Source organism: Phocoena phocoena, chromosome X (assembly GCF_963924675.1).
Source record: "Phocoena phocoena chromosome X, mPhoPho1.1, whole genome shotgun sequence".
In the NCBI taxonomy this organism is placed as follows: Eukaryota; Metazoa; Chordata; class Mammalia; order Artiodactyla; family Phocoenidae; genus Phocoena; species Phocoena phocoena.
In genome coordinates this window covers 13,404,463-13,423,461 of record NC_089240.1, presented here as the reverse complement: position 1 = coordinate 13,423,461, position 18,999 = coordinate 13,404,463, and the positions used below count along the sequence as shown (strand labels likewise).

At 46.3% G+C, this 18,999-nt stretch overlaps 1 protein-coding gene across 2 annotated transcripts in view; it reads left to right on the top strand.

The window, feature by feature from the left end:
* Positions 1-18,999, top strand: part of CTPS2 (CTP synthase 2) — a 107,774-nt gene that overhangs the window by 66,609 nt on the left and 22,166 nt on the right. For both annotated transcript variants that reach the window (XM_065900346.1, XM_065900345.1), the window contains exon 14: positions 8,659-8,755. In XM_065900346.1, the coding sequence (XP_065756418.1) occupies positions 8,659-8,755 (97 nt within the window). The remainder of the gene's footprint in view (positions 1-8,658; positions 8,756-18,999) is intronic.

Sequence of the window (18,999 nt, the reverse complement as noted above, 5' to 3'; positions counted from 1 at the left end):
ATTAACATATATAAATATTATAACTATATGATTTTAACAAGTATATATTGTATGAGATAATATATGTTGTATACAACACATGAAATGTATATATGAACACATGTGTGTGTGAGCATGTGTGTATATAAAATGAACCCTAAGAAAAACATTTGGAACAGTATTGGTTAACAGTCTTTTAGGCTACAAATCTCTAGTTTCAAGGGAAGACCTCTGATTAAAACAGGCCCAGTGCAGCTTGTTGTCAAAACTTAGGCTTGTGGTAACGCTAACAACGGGAAAAACACCCCGTTGGTCCTCTTATGTTTTCACTTGCTCACCTCTGCAAGTCACATCTCTCGCCTCTTATTTTTCTCTTTACCTGTGGACTCAAGCGTGAGGGTAAACCTGCAGTGGGAAACATGAAATCCACCAATAGATACTCTCATGAAACATTAACTAAAAATATATGGAGATGGGCGATAAATACAGGGTGTGTTCCAAAAGAGTGCATTTTGAAACCAGAGAAGGGGGAGAACATGACAGGCACAAGATGGGTAATGGAAAAAATGGAGAGGCAAAGGTTATTTCACCTCACCGTTCAATTGCTTGATCTTTGGACAGACTTCAGTTTTTCCTGGGAAAGCCAAGAGTAACTTATTTTACAAGCTTGGGGTACCACAGGTCTCCGTGGCCGGGTTACTGTGCTCGAAGGTCACAGCAGCAGTGCCTCAAAAAGCACCTCGGGAAGAGGGTAGTGTCAGCAGCCAGGCCCTGCGAAGCAAAATGGGTGTAAAATGCTGTCTGTGGGCTTGTGTTGTCTTTGATGCTGAGGTTTGGGAGAGACCGTGACTATTAAAGAGCAGCTGTCCCTAAAAGGGAGCCCCCCCGCCCATGACAGAGTTCACCTTTCGCTTCCAGCCTCTGCCCTGGGTGCCAGAGTTCGCAGAGGCCTCTTTATCAGAGCCTGGGACTATCGAGGGCTGCTTTTTTTACCATGGGCTGTGTGCTGCCCCCCTACCCGACCCGTTAGCTCCAGAAATCCCGCAGTACCCGTGTGAAGTGGATGCAGCTGTTACCTCCAGTCTACAGAGACAGTCAAGGACCCGTTCAAGGTCACGTCTCTGGGGACTGGCAGAGCTGGGATTCAAGTCCAGAGCCAGCCCGCACCGTCAGCCACCATGCCACCTGCCCCGTCTCGGGAGTAGGGCTTCTGTGAGGAGAGCTGGTCAATGTTAGTGTGAGGCTCAGAGGCAGGACTTAAGTGTCATGATCACACCTGAAGGTATAAGAATGTTCTTTTCCTAGTGGAAGTAATATAGACCTTATTTTACTGGTGGAAAAAACCAAGTTAAAAAAATTAGAGGGGCTTCCCTGGTGGCGCAATGGTTGAGAGTCCGCCTGCCGATGCAGGGGACACGGGTTCGTGTCCCGGTCCGGGAAGATCCCACATGCTGCGGAGCGGCTGGGCCCGTGAGCCATGGCCGCTGAGCCTGCACGTCCAGAGCCTGTGCTCCGCAATGGGAGAGGCCACAACAGTGAGAGGCCCGCGTACCGCAAAAACAAACAAACAAACAAAAAAACTAGAAAATATCTACATATTTCTAGGACTGCTTAATGCTTTCACCATTGTAGATTCCATCCTCACGCTGCCCTGATGCTGCAGAGAAGTACCGGCCCTGTATCAGGTGAGAGGTGAGCTTGGGCACAGCGTACCTTGGCCTCAGAGCAGGCAACTGCCCCTCTCCCCTTCCGTCTGCAACTTGGTCTCAGAGACCCTCTACTTCTTGTAGGCCCACTGACCAGTCCCTGGGCCTCCTCTGTTAGTTTTTGATTAAAATCCAGGGAGATTTAATGATGGAGCGCTTGATCCAAACCTGCCATTGTGCTGAACTCTGATGGTGCTAGAGAAGAAGATCTAGTCCTTGTGCGTGAGGAGCCCACACTTTAGTTTCTGAGAGGAGACGCATATACGAAATGATGGAGGAGGTTAAAGTTGTATACGTTAAAGGACTGTATTAGTTTCCTATTGTTGCTGTAACAAATTACCACCAACTTAGTGACAAATTTATTTTTTTACAGGTCTGGAGCTCAGAAGCATTTCTTCTGGAGGCTCTAGGGGAAAATCTATTTCTTTGCCTTTTCCAGCTTCTAGAGACTGCCTGCTCATGGCCCTTTCCTCCATCTTTAAAGCCAGCCATGTGGCCTCTTCCAGTCTCTCTCTCTCCTTCTCTCTCTGACCTCTGCTTCGTTGTCACATCTCCATCTCTGATTCTGACCCTCCTGCTTCTTCTTATGAAGACCCTGTGGTTACGTTGGGCCCACCCTGATAACCCCCAGATAATTTTACCATCTCAAGAGGCTTAATCAGGCCTGCAAAGTCCCTTTTGCCATGGAAGGCAGCATACTTACGGTTTCTGGGGACTAGGACATCTTTGGGGGGGCTGTTATTCAGCCTACCACTTATTGGAAATGAATTAACACTGTGTAGGTCATTTGTTTGGTGCGGTGAGCATAACCCTGGTATTAAGTATGGCACGGTAAGGAGAACTGGAGGATGCCCCTAAAGCGCAAGCCCACGTGGGATGGTGAGGCGAAGCCATCTCAGGGAAAGTAGTGAAGAGGCGGTATGTATGTAGTGGCGTTGAGGGGAGGGGAGCAGAGGCGCCATCGGTGATGGACCTATCCAGCTGAGGTAGAAACCACGGGTCAGAATATGTGGGGAGAGCATAGATGGTTCCTGAATGAGGTGGAACCTGCGTGCCACATGGAAGGGTTTAGATTTGGTCTGCAACGATGGAGGCTGCTGTAGCTTGCCCAGCTACTGAAGATGGTCTGCTGGGAGGTAGTCTCCTCTAGTGTCCCCAAATGAAATGTCCAAAGGCAAGGGACTGGACAGAAGCTGGCCTTACCAGGGTTCTGTCAGGTAGGTCAGAAGGCTTGCACTCTTTCCCACACTGCCATTCAGGAATTTCATCTTTGGGAATTCCTTGGCAGTCTAATGGTTAGGACTCTGCACTTTCACTGCCGAGGCTCAGGCTTAGTTCCCTGATTGGGGAACTAAGATCCTGCAAGCCGCGCTCCGTGGCCAAAAAAAAAAATCGGGGGGAATTTCATCTTTGATAAGAGAACCTAAGTTCCCTAGACTTTGTTGTTTAAGGCACCCAGGACTCCTGAAGTCTTGAACCCATTACACTTTTATCATGGGCTGCAGAAACTTTGGTAAAGGTTAATTAGGGCCGTGTTTATCCTTACATGGTACATTTACATCTCCTAAAGCTTTATCACCACCAATATTCGTTACTTATTGATCCTTTTTTATTTTTCTTCTGCGCTATGGCTCGGTTCCAAGAAACGACAGATCTGTAGTGGGGATCAGATGACAGCTTGTAGTTAGGCAAACTCAGAATGGGCCGAGGCGACCCTTTTGCAATGGAAGAGGCATTTTCCTCTTAGATGCAAAATCTAGGGTATTTTGAAAATGTTGGGATTAAAACTAAAGCATATCTGAAGTTCTTTAACCACCCCAGTAATGGTAAAAGATATGTTTTAAAACTGTGATGTCCTCCTGTCTCTCAGGCTTTTTGCAGAAGGAATGCCAAGAACAAAGACGTTTCCTTAATTTTGTTGCTCAATCAGGTTGTTTGTAACTTGAGAGGCAGTCATACTGTCATCTTTAGAGCTGGTAGGATGGCCTGCTAACTCTGCAAGGCAACTGGTTTGGCCAGGCTTGACCAGAAGTACCCTGTGTTCTCTGCCTTCCCCAGCTGTCCCCTTCTGGAGTGTTTCTGTTCTCCCAGCTGGAGCCTGGCCTGGATGTTCTTTGTTTTTTAACATCTTTAATGGAGTATAATTGCTTTACAATGGTGTGTTAGTTTCTGCTTTATAACAGACTGGATCAGCTCTACATATATATATATCCCCTTATCCCCTCCCTCTTGCGTCTCCCTCCCACCCTCCCTATCCCACCCTTCAAGGTGGTCACAAAGCACTGAGCTGATCTCCCTGTGCTATGCGGCTGCTTCCCACTAGCTATGGATTTTACATTTGGGAGTGTATATATGTCCATGCCACTGTCTCACTTTGTCCCAGCTTACCCTTCCCCCTCCCCGTGTCCTCAAGTCCATTCTCTAGTAGGTCTGCGTCTTTATTCCTGTCCTGCCCATAGGTTCCTCAGAACCTTTTTTTTTCTTAGATTCCATATATATGTGTTAGCATATGGTATTTGTTTTTCTCTTTCTGACTTACTTCACTCTGTATGACAGACTCTAGGTCCATCCACCTCACTACAAATATCTCAATTTCGTTTCTTTTTATGGCTAAGTAATATTCCATTGTATATATGTGCCACATCTTCTTTATCCATTCATCTGTTGATGGACACTTAGGTTGCTTCCATGTCCTGGCTATTGTAAATAGAGCTGCCACGAACATTGTGGTACATGACTGTTTTTGAATTACGGTTTTCTCAGGGTATATGCCCAGTAGTGGGATTGCTGGGTCGTATGGTAGTTCTATTTTTAGTTTTTTAAGGAAACTCCATACTGTTCTCCATAGTGGCTGTATCAATTTAAATTCCCACCTACAGTGCAAGAGGGTTCCCTTTTCTCCATAGGACGGGGTTAAAGGAGCAGCTGCTTCGGGGGCTGTGGCTCACTCAGGCCGGGGGGAGGGAGGGGCACGATGCGGGGCGAGCCTGCGGCGGCAGAGGCCAGCAGGACATTGCACCAGCCTGAGGCCGCCATGTGTTCTCCCGGGGAAGTTGTCCTTGGATCATGGGACCCTGGCAGTGGCGGGCTGCACAGGCTCCCAGGAGGGGAGGTGTGGACAGAGTGACCTGTGCTCGCACACAGGCTTCTTGGTGGCGGCAGTAGCAGCCTTAGCATCTCATGCCCGTCTCTGGTGTCCGCGCTGATAGACGCAGCTTCGCGCCCGTCTCTGGAGCTCGTTTAGGCGGTGCTCTGAATCCCCTCTCCTTGCGCCCCCAAAAACAACGGTCTCTTGCCTCTTCGGCAGCTCCAGACTTTTTCCTGGACTCCCTCCCGGCCAGCCGTGGTGCACTAGCCACTTCAGGCTGTGTTCACGCCGCCACCCCAGTCCTCTCCCTGCGCTCCGACTGAAGCCCCAGCCCCTGACCGTCCCGGCGGGTGAGCAGACAAGCCTCTCGGGCTGGTGAGTGCTGGTCGGCGCCGATCCTCTGTGCGGGAATCTCCCCGCTTGGCCTGCCGCACCCCTGTTGCTGCGCTCTCCTCCGCGGCTCCGAAGCTCCCCCCGCCCCTCAGTCTCCGCCCGCGAAGGGGCTCCTAGTGTGTGGAAACCTTTCCTCCTTCACTGCTCCCTCCCACTGGTGCAGGTCCCATCCCTATCCTTTTGTCTCTGTTTATTCTTTTCTCTTTTGCCCTACCCAGGTACGTGGGGGAGTTTCTTGCCTTTTGGGAGGTCTGAGGTCTTCTGCCAGCGTTCAGTAGTTGTTCTGTAGGGGTTGTTCCACGTGTAGATGTATTTCTGATGTATCTGTGGGGAGGAAGGTGATCTCCATGTCTTACTCTTCTGCCATGTTGAAGGTCTTCATGGCCTGGACGTCCTTCCACTGAATGTGTGATGGGCATCCCTGGAAGAAGCCCCCTGTCAGTTCTTGCTCTGCTTTTCTCCTTTCACTGCTGTCCAGGGCATCATTTAGAGTTGGAAAGCTACTTGCATCTGCTCCCCCATCTTTGGTCTACCGTTTTCTTTGCCTCTCCAGTGGTTTCTATGGGAGCGTATTTTAATTGGAGGGTCACTGTGGCAGTTACACCTTGGGATTTCTTTCTGTGCTATCATGTCAGGAGAAGGTCTGATTTATTGCTTTTGAAAACAGCAGGGATAATGTGTACTAATACCCTAGTGGAAGGCCTACACAATATATTTCACTATTTGGGCCTTCAATTTGTATTTTCATTAAAGTAATTAAGTGTTCAACAATTCCAAAGAAAAAAAAAAACCAACAATTCCAAAAAGCCTATAATGAAAAAATTCAGTAATCCTCACCTCCTGTCTACCACACTCAACTCTTATAGCTGTTTCTCCTGATATTTCATGTTTCTAAACAATGTTCTCATATTGCTCTTTCAGGAATTTCCAGACTTCCCTCTATGTTGGAGGAGTGTTTAAGACCCTTAGGCAGCCCTGTGCCCACTGCATTTAGCTTTTGGAAATATTTCTTTTGGAAATATTTTCTGGCCTTCTGTTTGTTAGATTCAACCCAAGTAAGCAGTAAGGGAGGATTCCTGTTCTTCATTGGGTCATTTGACTCCATTTTCAGTGGTTTATACCAGAACATTCCTTGAATTCCAAACATGCCAATAACTGAACAAACTACATTAAAAGACTCTTCCTGAGTGGAGAAACCCAATGCCGGAAGTAAGGCTGACTTGAAGCATCACAGTGCACTTATAAGAAGAAACCAGGGGAGTTTATTGCTGTGGTCTTCCTAAAGGGTTCAGGTTGTCTTCAACTGAAGCGGAAATTGTAGCTGTGAATCAACCTAGGACTTCTTACGAGTCTGTGGCAGGTAATGTAGTCTTATCTGTCCTTTCCTAGAAAATACCCAAGGGGCTGAAAGCTAAACAGCTCAGCTTTCTGAACTGGAAGCTGATGCCCTCTCCTCACCTCACTCCTGTAATACTTAATCTAGCCGTAATTAGCCGACCCAAGAAGATAGGAAAGACACGCCAAGGCCAAAAACACTTCAGAACCAAGCGCTCCATCTGCCAAGGGGTGTAGTCAAGTTTTTTCTCCACCCCTTCCTCTCAGTGACTCTTAGAGTGTACCCGGGCCACAGGGTTCAAATGGCTCAGAAAGTTCTTCTGGAGCGCTGATAAGATCATACAAGTTCTTGGAAAATTCTAGTTGTCAAGGATTCCTATAGAGCAACATGTAGCAGTTAGGGTATAGAAAAAACAAGGAGAGAAAGGTTTTATGAGAGGAAACTTGAGCAATTCCATTAGAACAGGTTAACTCACCCAACTGTAGTCTGTTCTAACAACTTAAAGATGAAATAAAACCATGAGATTGCAGTGAACAGAATTGCGAAAATAGACCATTGGCTAACAAGAACAGACTTTTCATAAAAATCACGTGTCTGCATTCCTGTGAGTTAATCCTAAAGATAAATCTGAAATTATTTGGTCTGAGTTCATTCAATCATCCCTGCATTCGTTCAGTGCATACCAGATGCCAGTTCCATGTGTGCTAGGGGCTGGGAATGCGATGGTAAAAGCAAAAAGTGCCCCAGCTCTTAGCGATTCACAGTCTAGCGCACAAAGCACTCTACACACAAACGGAGGGGAGCACGGTGACGGGGAGCATGTTGATAGAGGACCCTGACTAGGGTATGGCGCCTGCTAATATCAACTCCTGCGGAAGCTCATATTGGATACTTGAGCTAAGATCTTAAGGTTAGGGACGGATTAATTTAGGAAAAGAGGGTAGGGGAGAGGGAGATGTTCAAAGTCTCCATGGTGGGAGGAAGGAAGATGTACTTGAGGAACTGAAGGAAGGCTCAGCGACCAGAGCTCAGGGTAGGAGGGGAAAGTCACCGGAAGTGAGGCTGAAGGGCTAGGTTGGGCCAGTACCAGGCAGTCAAGGATTTCAAGCAGGAGAAACACCACGACCACTCTGCCTGCAGTGTGCAGGGTTGGGGGGACATGTGAATGTGGGGCATGTCTAGTTGGTGAGCTCTGGCCGCAGTCCAGGTGAGGGGCTGTGGTTTGGGTGGTGGTGGGAGCTGTGGATGGATGCAGGAAGTCTGGAGCCGGTAAGTGGATAGGACTTGACACATTGGAGATGAGGGAGAGGGAGAGATCCAGGGTGGCACTTAGGTTTCTACCTATGGAATGTGGTAGAATGGATTATATATATATTATTTTTTTCTTTAATTTTTTAAATAAGAGTAACCCTTCTAGGGGGCTTCCCTGGTGGTCCAGTGGTTAAAGACTCCATGCTTCCACTGCAGGGGACACAGGTTCGATTCCTGGTTGGGGAACTAAGATCCTGCATGCCGCATGGCATAGCCAAAAAAAAAAAGAATCCTTCTAAATGATTTTCTGCAAATAAGTTCAGTTGGCTCTCCGTATCCATGGGTTCGGCATCCGCAGATACCGATAGCTGACTGTATTATACCATTTTATATAAGGGATTGGAGCGTCCAAGGATTTTGTTATCCAGAGGGGTCCTGGAACCTGTCCCCCTGGTGACTGAGGGACCACTGTACTTCTGGTATCCTTTTCCAAAATGGACAGATTTGCTTATGGAAAATCTTTAGGGAGTGGAGTGGGCGGTGGGAGAGGGTTGTTATTATAAGGGACGTGAAGACCAAAGCGGAAGGTCCCAGAAGGTGAAGTGTGAACATCGCCTGGAACTGACACTTTGACTAATGACAGGAGGGAGCTTATAAAGATGCTCCTGATAAGTTTTTTACCTGTGATTTGAATGAAAGATGAGAAGCAGAGATGAAAAGGTGGCATACTGTGAGGAGTGTATAAAAGCATGACCGTGTTTGAATAGGAAGGTTGGAAGGAACGATCGGATTTGCTTGTTTACGGAACATCCTTACCCAGTGAGCATCCCCTAAAAGTAAAGCTTGAAATGTGGGAAATTACGTTTTTACAAGATGGCAAAACCGGACTTGTTTTGTTTTCTAAGGTGATTGATATGCCGGAACACAACCCTGGCAGTTTGGGAGGAACGATGAGGCTGGGAATAAGAAGAACTGTTTTCAAAACTGAAAATTCAATATTAAGTAAGTTTCTCAGATCATTTGTTTTATAACATGGCAGGCATCATTTACATGGCCGTGCCTGGCCACAGTCCTCCTGGAGCTCTCCCGTCCCGTCCCTGTCGCCCCTTCCCTGCCTCTGCACTCGCTGGTCCTCCTGCTTCCCCATTCCTCTCCCTGAAAGGGTTGGTAGAACACACATGGATGCCCCTTCTCATTTGCCCTCCACCACACCCTGGCCAGTGGGCCGCTTTGTGCTTTACCGATGCTCCTGGGGTTGACCCTGTACCAGGACAGCCCTGATTCCAGCTCAGTTCTTTCCCATCCACTGTTTTCTCCGCTGCATCGAAACCAGCTCCCTGTTTAACTGTTTCACGTCTGACTGCTTTGAGCCGCTGGTTTTTGAACTTCTTGAGAAGGGGGCCAGTTATGTCTCAGAAGTCTATTTCTCTGTTCCCCGCGTAGCTCCAGCATGCGGTAAGGAAAATATGATGTGCTTCACTGTCTGATATTTGCTGATCTTCTAGTCCCGATAAGGTTATTCTAATTTCTGTGGAACTTTTTTCCATAGATTAACATATGAGAATAACTTAATGTAACCCCAAAACCCTTAATTCAATTTGATAAATGTATCTCAGTGCCTGCTCTGCGCCGTATGCACTGTGCTCGATTCTGGAGATACTACAGCAGTGGCCAGGACAGATGCCTGCGCTGCTCACCTTCCCCCCTCCACCCCCCACCCCGCCCGTCCCGGATGCACAGGAGGGAACCCAGGTTTCTCGGGCGTCCAGCATCATTCCTGTGAAGTTATAAGAATACCTTAGAAAAATGCCTTCTTCCCTCAAAGAAGAATAAGACTAGAAATATGAGGTTCTCCTTTAAGGCTGATAAACAGCTTCTAAGGAATATAAAGCTTCCTAGCAAGAAGGAAATTGAAAAAGGAAAAGTTTTAAAGTGCACATATTTCCCTACTCTCTCTGGGTGAGAAGCCAGTGTTCTTTAAGTGACTTTTTTCTTTAAGAATATAAGAATTTTTTCTCTTTGTGGGTATTAGCAGCAATTGTTTGGCTTTCAGATGTTTCTAAATACTTTGAAACTTTGTTCAAATAGTGGTCTAAGAGGCAAAAATGGTTAGTGAGAAATTTCATCTTTTAAAATTGTTATCTACTGTAAAAGATTCAGTTATAATCGTACTAAGCTTTTTAAAAAGAGCATTGTGTTCAATATATTTAAAATTTTTACTTGTCTTGATGGAAATAAGACTGATTTAGGATTTGTTTTTCTTTACAGTAGACCTAAAAGTAGCATTGATGATTTTTATGAATCTTAAACATAACACCAAAATTTGTTGCTTAATTAACATCTTTTGCCTGCCTTGAAAAAAAATTTTAAACAGCTCTATTAAGGTGTCATTTACATACGATACAATTCATCTGTTAAAAGTGTACAACTCACAGAGTTATGCAACCATCACCACAGTCAAGTTTTGAACATTTTTATCACCTCAAAAAGAAACCCTGTTCCCTTTAGCTATCACCGCCACCCCCTCCAGCCCTGAGCCCATTACCTTAATCTATAGTTTTGCCTTTTCTGGATATTTCATATAGATGAATGGTATGATCTCTGGCATTTGTGTTTGGCTTCTTTCATTTAGCATAATGTTTAAACGTATGTGTACATTATAGCATGTGTCAGTACTCCATTCCTTGTTTTTCTAAACTTTTTCTTTTTAAGTTTTCATGGTCTTTTCTAAACTTTATCTATCAACCTTAGTTGTTTGTTGTTGTTTTTTTTTTTTTTGCCACACCACGTGGCATGCGGGATCTTAGTTTCCCGACCGGGGATTGAACCCCGGGCCCCCTGCCGTGGAAGCGTGGAGTCTTAACCACGGGTCCACCAGGGAAGTCCCTATCATCCTTAGTTTTTATCTAGTCTGTTATAGTAGCAAACTTTTTCATGTATTTAGTCTTCATGTCTATTATTTGCTTCTGTCATTTTGTTAGAAAAATGCTGATGTGAACATTTTGACCCAGTGTTCTTTTGTTCTTTTGATTGTTTCTTTAGGATAGACTTCCAGGAGTCAGACTATTATGTCAAAGGGTATGAACACTTTTACAGCTGATAATTCTGCTGGATTGTTTGAAAGAAAAGGTGAACCAGTTCATAATGATGTTAACTGTACTGTCGTGTCCTTGCTTTCTCTAGTCTTTTTGCTAATATTTTTATTATTTTTCTTCTTTTTCTATTAACAACAACAAAAAGGGCCTTGTATTATTGTCCTTTAATTTGCATTTGTTTTCATTTCTACAAAGTGGAAATTTCCCCTTTCCAGATGTTGGTTTACTTGATTGTATACCACCCATGTCTGAAGTCTCCACCAGCACTTAATATGGAAAGAGAGAGGTATACCAGCCCAGAGTCTCTTACCTAGATGGTCTAAAGCAAGGGTTGGTAAGCTTTTTCTGTAAGGGGCCAGATAGTAAATATTTTCAGTTTTGGAGCCATATGGTCTCTGATGCAACTACTCAACTCTGTGTTGTAGCGTGAAAGCAGCAATAGGCAAATATGCAAGTGAATGAGCATGGTTGTGTTCCAATGAACCTTTATTTATGGACACTGAAATGTGAAGTTCATGTAATTTTTATGCATCATGAAACAGTCTTTTTCTTTTGTTTTTTTTTAACCATCTGAAAATGTAAAAACCATTCTTAGTTCGAGAGCTGAACAAAGGGGAATCCTGTCCTGCCTTGGGGTTGCCACGGCTTACAGAAACCCCATCTGAACAAAAGAAGCACAGGCTGAAGCAAGAGGCCAAGGCTGCAAGGCTGCTACCCTCCTGGGGGGCGTTCAAGGACATCTCCCCACTTGTCCACTTGCCTGCCTAAATACCCTATTTAGTGACAGAGTAAGGCCAAGACGGCTTTCAGAAGCCATTTGGTCCAGCCTTTGTACTGTTCACCTGAGCAAGCGGAGGGCCCACAGGTGGAACAGCTCGCCATGGGTGGGTGGGGGGGACAGGCCTCGGCTGCTCTTCTCACGTTGTTTTTAGTCTTCTACCGGAACACGTGGCCCTGGCTCCACAGCCCACCGTTACGATCACTCTCCAAAACGTGACTCTTTAAACACACATTTCAGGATTGTGAAACTTGTCAAACACTTCAGATGTGTATATTTTATTGCATGTAAATTATGCCTCAGTTTACAAACCACACACATTTTATCTGGGAATGTAGATGGTAGGACTTGTCTACTTATAGTGATACCATTACTTGGTTGATTAACTCATTAGATGACTTTTGAAAAGCAGGGGGATATGGTACAAAGCAGTTAAGTCTTTTTTTTTTTTTAAACATCTTTATTGGAGTATAATTGGTTTACAATGGTGTGTTAGTTTCTGCTTTATAACAAAGTGAATCAGTTATACATATGTTCCCATATCTCTTCCCTCTTGCGTCTCCCTCCCTCCCACCCTCCTTATCCCACCCCTCTAGGTGGTCACAGAGCACCGAGCTGATCTCCCTGTGCTATGCCACTGCTTGCCACTAGCTATCTCTTTTACATTAGCGGTTAAGTCTTAAATGGGGTGCTTTGAAGAGTGAGAAATCTAGATTGAGGTGTGGCTAGAGATGGAGGGGGTCAGGCTCAGGTGAGAGGGGAGCCAGGGAGAGCACCGAGGAACTTTGGTATGAGAGGGTTTTAAGACTTCAGAAACTTTATTGTTTTGCTTGTGGCTCTCAACTGAGTGTGAGAGCTGGGAACATGCTGAAGTACAAAGCAATACAGACAAGGTTCAGAGTTCATTCAGGGGACAGCTGACAGCCTGTTGGATAGTGTGTCCAAAATATTATAGGTCCCTGGCTTAATTTTTTTGGTCAGGTCCCAAGTATGTTGCTAAGACATCCAGGAAAAGAAGCCTGTTTTGTCTGTGCCAAGTGTGGTCTTTGAACCGAACTGCCACCAGCAGCAGGAACACGTTATTGGGACCATTCAGGTAGCGTGTTTGAATACTGCACAGTCTGGTGTGGGTGTGCGCTGGTAGGAACGCTAGAGTAAACCCAGTTTAAAGCAGTCCCAAACTGTGTATGCAATCCGCGTGACTCTGCCCTCCAAACCAGCACCCTTGCACCCGGGGAAGCAGAGGAGGGAGAGGGCCAGCCCCTGAGCACGGTGGGGCTGGGCCGTGGGGTCGTTAAAGGTGAGTGGATGCTGTTTTGCCCTCCAGGGGTGTCCGGTCCAGTGGCAGACGCAGCATGATGTATTGGAAGGAATTAGGAGCCCCCTGCTGTGCAGTGCGCACGGCTGGAGAGCAGGTCCTGGTGATTTCCCATCAGAGTTCTGACGTGACCCTCATCCTCAGGGCAGGTGACATGGGGACAGTGAGTTGATGCTGTCTGGACGCAGCAGGTGAAAATTGAATAGTTTAGGAAAAGACTTAGTTCCTTTTGGGGACCTTGTCTGCATTTCCTCATAACAAGGAGAAGGACTTGACTGAAAGGCTTGGTTCTGCTTTACTGTAAGAGAAAGAGGTTTTTGTTTTGAGAGAACAGAGGCAAGAGGCCAATTAGGAAGGTATTGAGTGAGTCCTTGTATTAAGAAGCTGGGTAAAATTCATGGCATTGGAAATGCAGAGTGGTTTAATCTCACGTTTGAAAGAACTGAAAGACAGGCGGATAAGGGGAAGAAATTTTCAGGCTAGAAAAACTGCTTGTGCTTTCTTATCTCTTATCCAAGCGTTGATAGACAGAAACAGCTTCTAGTTCCTTGTGTGATTAGATTGTTAGGAAGTTTGAGGAAAAAACCAGCCGCACAAAAAACCTTGGCTGGGTTAATGAGGTGATTTATAAAACAGTTTGAAAGAGATCACCAGGGAGTTAGGGACCCAGAAGGTCATGTTGCGCTGAGACAGGAGTTTGAAAGGAGCGTGGTGGACCTCGGGAGAGGAGTGGGCCAGCCTCCCCGTGGACAGCCCACACTGGGGGTCTCTCTCTCCCCGGCTGCTTCTTGCCTTTTGCTGGGGCTTTCCCAGCAAAGTGTATTCGTGGATATGGGGGCTCACAGGTCTGGGACATAGCTCCTTTAATTGTAAGGGGTTAAAGCATTTATATCCCCCTTACTGGACCAGCTCTGTCCTGAGCACTTCACCTGTGGGAACTCGGGAGGTGGTTACAACCCAGCCCCTGGAGTCACACCGCCCCATCCCCAGCTCTCAGTCGCTGGCTGTGTAGCTGCTCACCCTCAGTTATGCATCTAGAAAATGGACATCAGAAGAGCTGCTACCTTGTGGGGGCCTTGTGAGGGCTAAATCAGCTATGCACGTGGGTCCTTAGAACAGCACCTGGCACAGGAAAGCACTATTGCAGTGCGATGCTGGGATCGTGAATGGGGAGGGTTTATTGTATTGACCTGTGATTCTCTCAGAGCTCGGGATAAACTTCAGTTAGTGGCCTGTGTTAAGAATGGGCTCTCACGGGGCCAGTGGCTGGGGAGGAGAGGTGAGCCGAAGGGTGGGGGGCAGGCAGCCCCTTTGTCTTGCAGGTTCTCTCAAGCCCCTCCCTTCTGGTTTCCTGGCTCCCCAACCTGCTAATATGGTCTAGCAGAAGAATGCAGAAAATCTAAGAATAGAGTTTAAAAAAATGCGATGAGAATACTAAAAGGGGGTGGATGGGTGGGTGGGTGGGTGGGTGGGAATAAAAGGAGATACAAGCAATGGAAAAGCATGTGACCCTGCAGTGCAGAGTTAAAGGGAAGGACTAGCATTTTTAAACTAGAAAATTAACATTTTCATAATAGAAAATTGAGATAAAAGCAGAACATGAAAAATAAAATTAGGGTAAGGGGAGGAGTTTAGATACTTAAAAGAAATGAGATGTTTTCTAAAAATTAAAGGAATGATCTGCTAAAATCCAAAAGTAAAAAATGGAGAAGGAGAAAGATACCGGACCGTGCACTTTCTAAGTATCGGTCACTAGGACACGATGGGCACCTTTTCAGTTATGCCTGTCAACACCCCTGGGACCCAGCCGCATTTTGCACGCGAGAACCGTGTCGTAGCATGGCGAAGTCACTTGTTAGACAGTCACTGAGCTGATTTCAGAGCCCGAACTCCTGACCACCTCACTCTGCCAAATGGCTGGACCTTAATCAAAGAGGGGACAGAAACCCCCAAACAGCTCCCAGAGCTGAGCCTCCTCGCACTGCGAGCCCCAAGACAGGCTTCCGCAGGTTTCAGGAGGAGTGTCTTGTGGAGGAGAACAGGGAGTGAAGAGCCCACCCCTGGCTTCTGAAAGCCAGTTGAAATCGGGTGCTTGGCTTGAGGAAGGACCCTGGATCAACCTTGGACTGAGCAGCTGGGCCAGTAGGCCCCGGTTGGGAATGTGAACGAGTTACACAGCCAAGTGTGAGAAATGCCATGGCTTAAGCTCAACAATCAATGGCAGTTACAGTGGGCCTCAGAGTTAGAGAGGCCATAGGGAGTGGTGGGGCCTGGGGCAAATTGACAAGCACTTGACCCATCAAAGGAGTAACTGCTATAGCTCATAGTTGCATGAAGGACTGTGGATTCACTGTTGCCAGTCTTCTAAATTTTTAAGAGAATCTGGAAATCCAGAGTTTTATGAGAAATCTTCTGATTCTTAAATGTTGGCAACTTATTTAAAAATTAAAAACTGTGTGTCTGCTGACACTGCAAGCCAAATACACCAAAAATCTGCACTCTGGGCAGCCTCTTGGGATCTCTAGACAAACACCAGCAAATCCTTGCACAGACAAAGAGAGCTCTAGCTCCTATAATGCCTAATTAGTACAGGGCAAGGTTCTGGGCAGTCTTAAAAGTGAGTCAAATTAAGACACTGGTGCAGCAGTTAAAAGATATTCGTGCAAAAGCACAGCAGGTATTCTGAGAGAGAGGTAATGAAGCTGACGGCTTCCCGGGGAGTGAAGGTGGGAGAGGAAGGGAGGGTGTAAGCGTGGGCAGCTGTCCCCAGTGGAGGCCACAGGTCAGGGAGGCGGGGCAAGGGGAGTCCAGAGAGGAGCAGAGGTCACAGATGGGGGATGGGGGCGTTACTCCAGTCCTCACTGAGGACAGATCTGCTGGGTTTTAGAGAGTAGTTCAGTAAAATGACAGGAATGAAAGCTGGGTTGCAAAGGGCGGGGATGGGGGTGTTGGATAAAGGGGGAGTCAGAGGAAGAGGGAGTGGTGGCGGCAAGCATGGGGCTGTTTACCTTTTACTTTTTAAAATTTTAGTTGTAAAACACACATAACATAAAATTTGTGATCTTAACCGTTTCTGTGTGTACAGTTCAGAAGTGTTAGGTATATTCACATTGTCGTGGAGCTGACCTCCATAACTTTTTCGTCTTGCGAAACTAAGACATTTTACCCATGAAATGACAACTCCTGATTCCTCTTCCCCCAGCCCCTGGAAACCACCATTCTGCTTTCTCTCTCCAAGAATTTGATGACTCCGGGTGCCTCATATACGTGGAGTCATGTAGCATTTGCTTTTTGTGGCTGACTTATTTCATTTAGCATAAAGTCCTTAAGGTTCATCCATATGGTAGCATGTGTCAGGGTTTCCTTCCTTTTTAAGGCTGCATAATATTCCATTGCATGTATATACCATTTTTGTTTATCCATTCACCTGTCCATGGACATTTGGGTTGTTTCCACCTTCTAGCTTGTATAGATTTTTGTGGGGGAAGTTTTTGCTCTGAAAAGGAAAGAGAAAGGTTCAGGTTCAGACGCTAGGATTATTAACAGGAGGGTGGGGATTGGCAGGACCGTTAGTGGGTTAAATATATATTATATATGAGACAGAATCTACCCAGTAGCGAATTAGAGAAGGAGAAGGTGTAATTCGGCAGGGTTTTTGTGTCCGACGATGCTATTATATGCGTTGTTGGTGTCTTGCTGCCTACACTGAGAGTATTTTGCAGGTCCTAAGACCTTATCGGGGTCTTTCTCTAAAGCTTTGCTGCTATGTGCTTCTTAAGTGAACATTAAGCTTATGTGCAGTTAATCTCTGTTGCATTTTATTTTGTCTCCAAAAAGACCAGGACAGGAAGGAAGACCATGTCACTTGGTCATCGTTGAGGATGTCCCCTGTGCCTAGGCTTACCACATGGCACGTGTGCTCAATAAATCCGTCCAGAGAAGCGCTCCTAACAACATGGCATATCTACCCCTTAGTCTTTTCAGTCCACAGCTGGATACAGTCTGCGTCCAGCAGCATCCAGCATCTCGCTTGTCATTGATTGTCCCCCCAACAGCACGTTCAGTGATACTGTGGCTCAGTGGTTACTGACGAGGACTGCACAGGGAGTCACTCGGTGCTTTGTAAAAACCCACGTGCCTGGGCACTCTCCTGAGAGCATCGAAATCAGAATTCCTGGTGCCAGGGCGACCCTGCAGTGAGAATTCTTAGTTTTCGATTTTCAGGTGTTTTCATCTGGTAACACTCTGAGCTGATTCTCAACATGTAGTTTTAATGGAAATTAAAATTTTTTTCTTTTTTCATGGATATGGTAATGGATTAATTTCATAAATTCATTCTTGATAGATTTGTCAGTGACTAAGAAAGATTTTGAATGCACAAAACAGCATTTCCAGAGTTCTGAAAACATGTTTCATCGTGTACCACGTACACCCCCTGCCCCATATATGTGCTTCATTCATTAAACAAATATGTATCGAGTACCTGCTTATATGCTAGACACTGGTCTCAAGAATAGAGGGGATGGGTCCCTATCTTGTACAACTTGTGTTCTAGCTTCCATTCTTTCTGTTTGGATTTCATAGTCTAGAGATAACAATACCAGTCACATGGTTTACTTACTGTTTTAAGTGTTTCACGTGTTTTGATTTATTCAGTCCTCACCACAACGCTATGAAGTAGAGGCTGTCATCACCCCCATTTTACAGATGAGGAAGCTGAGGCAGAGAGGTGCAGTAATTTGCCCAAGTCACACATCCATTACATGGTATAGTGGAATATAAAGCCAGGCATTCTGGCTCCAGAGTCACTATATCTCCCCTCTTCCTGCCACTTCTGGGATTTCATAGCAAACACAAAGTTTGCCTTAAGCCAGGCAGCAGGCACAAGCCACGCAGGTTCAAAAGTTCGTGCAATATCCTGCTAGTCCCGATGACTCAGATATAATTCCTTATATCCTAATTTGGAGGTTTTGGCCATTTCTGTCACCATCTCTGTTAGTATTGGCAGGCTCTGTTATTGGATTTGCTTAGTCATCTGTCCTAATGAAGGAAGGAGAGAAGACATTTTGGACTCTAGGAGGAAAAGATCAATGACAAAGTTAGAGGTCAGAGGAGAATCAGAATCCTCTCAAAGTTAGGTCCAGATGTTTCAACTGCTTTTTCTTGTAACTTCAGGGTATAAGTGTTTCCATTCTTTCCAACTGGGCATTATTGTGCTATCATCTTCCATTTTTTCTTTCATTTTTATGAACCGATAGTTTGAGTACAAAGGGCTCTGTCTTGAATGACCCCCTGGCAGTGGCATGTTGGAGTTCTCTCAAAGGAGCTCCCTGCCCCCACTATGCCCATTTTTCTTCCAAGGCACATACCTAAATCCTCACTGTCATTAACATCGCCACCAGGGAACTCAGTTTGTATGCACAGAATTGCAAGTAGAAGTTCAGTCATGATAATTGATCACACTTAGTCATAGAGAATACAGCCAGTTTGAGTTTTCTGTATCCAAGTCAAAAGCTCAAGCGAGATGTGAGACATTCGGTCTCTTGGTTGAAACATCCTGTTCCGCGGCCTTGATGACACCTTGGAGAGTCTGGCAATCCCCTGCCTGTGGACTCGAGCCCTGCTCCTGATTCTGCTGGGGTTCGGCAATGTGTTCCAGCGCTGTCGGCAGGTCTTCCCGTCCCCGGGCTGTGAGCCTGGGGTCTGCGTGCTGAGAGCCGGTGCGGAGGGAATAGTCGTCGGCCCCTGTGCCTGCTCCAGTGCTGTGACCCACTTGGCCATCATGCTTCTCTACGTGCTCTATGGGCCCTGTGTTCTTGAGAGGTGTCTGGTCACAGACCCCGCTCCTCTCCACCTCACACTGGGGTCACTGGGCGTCCCACTGGCCCCCGTGTCCATCGCCAGACAGGCTGTGCCCGAGATGCTGCCCTGGGCTGTGGCCCCCGCTGCGACACGGGCCTGTCTAAGCAGCCGCGCGTGTGATTCTCTGCCACACACCCCTGGTTGAGAACTGTGGGTGGAGATGTGCTCTCATTCCTGCCAGCAGCCCTCCGTT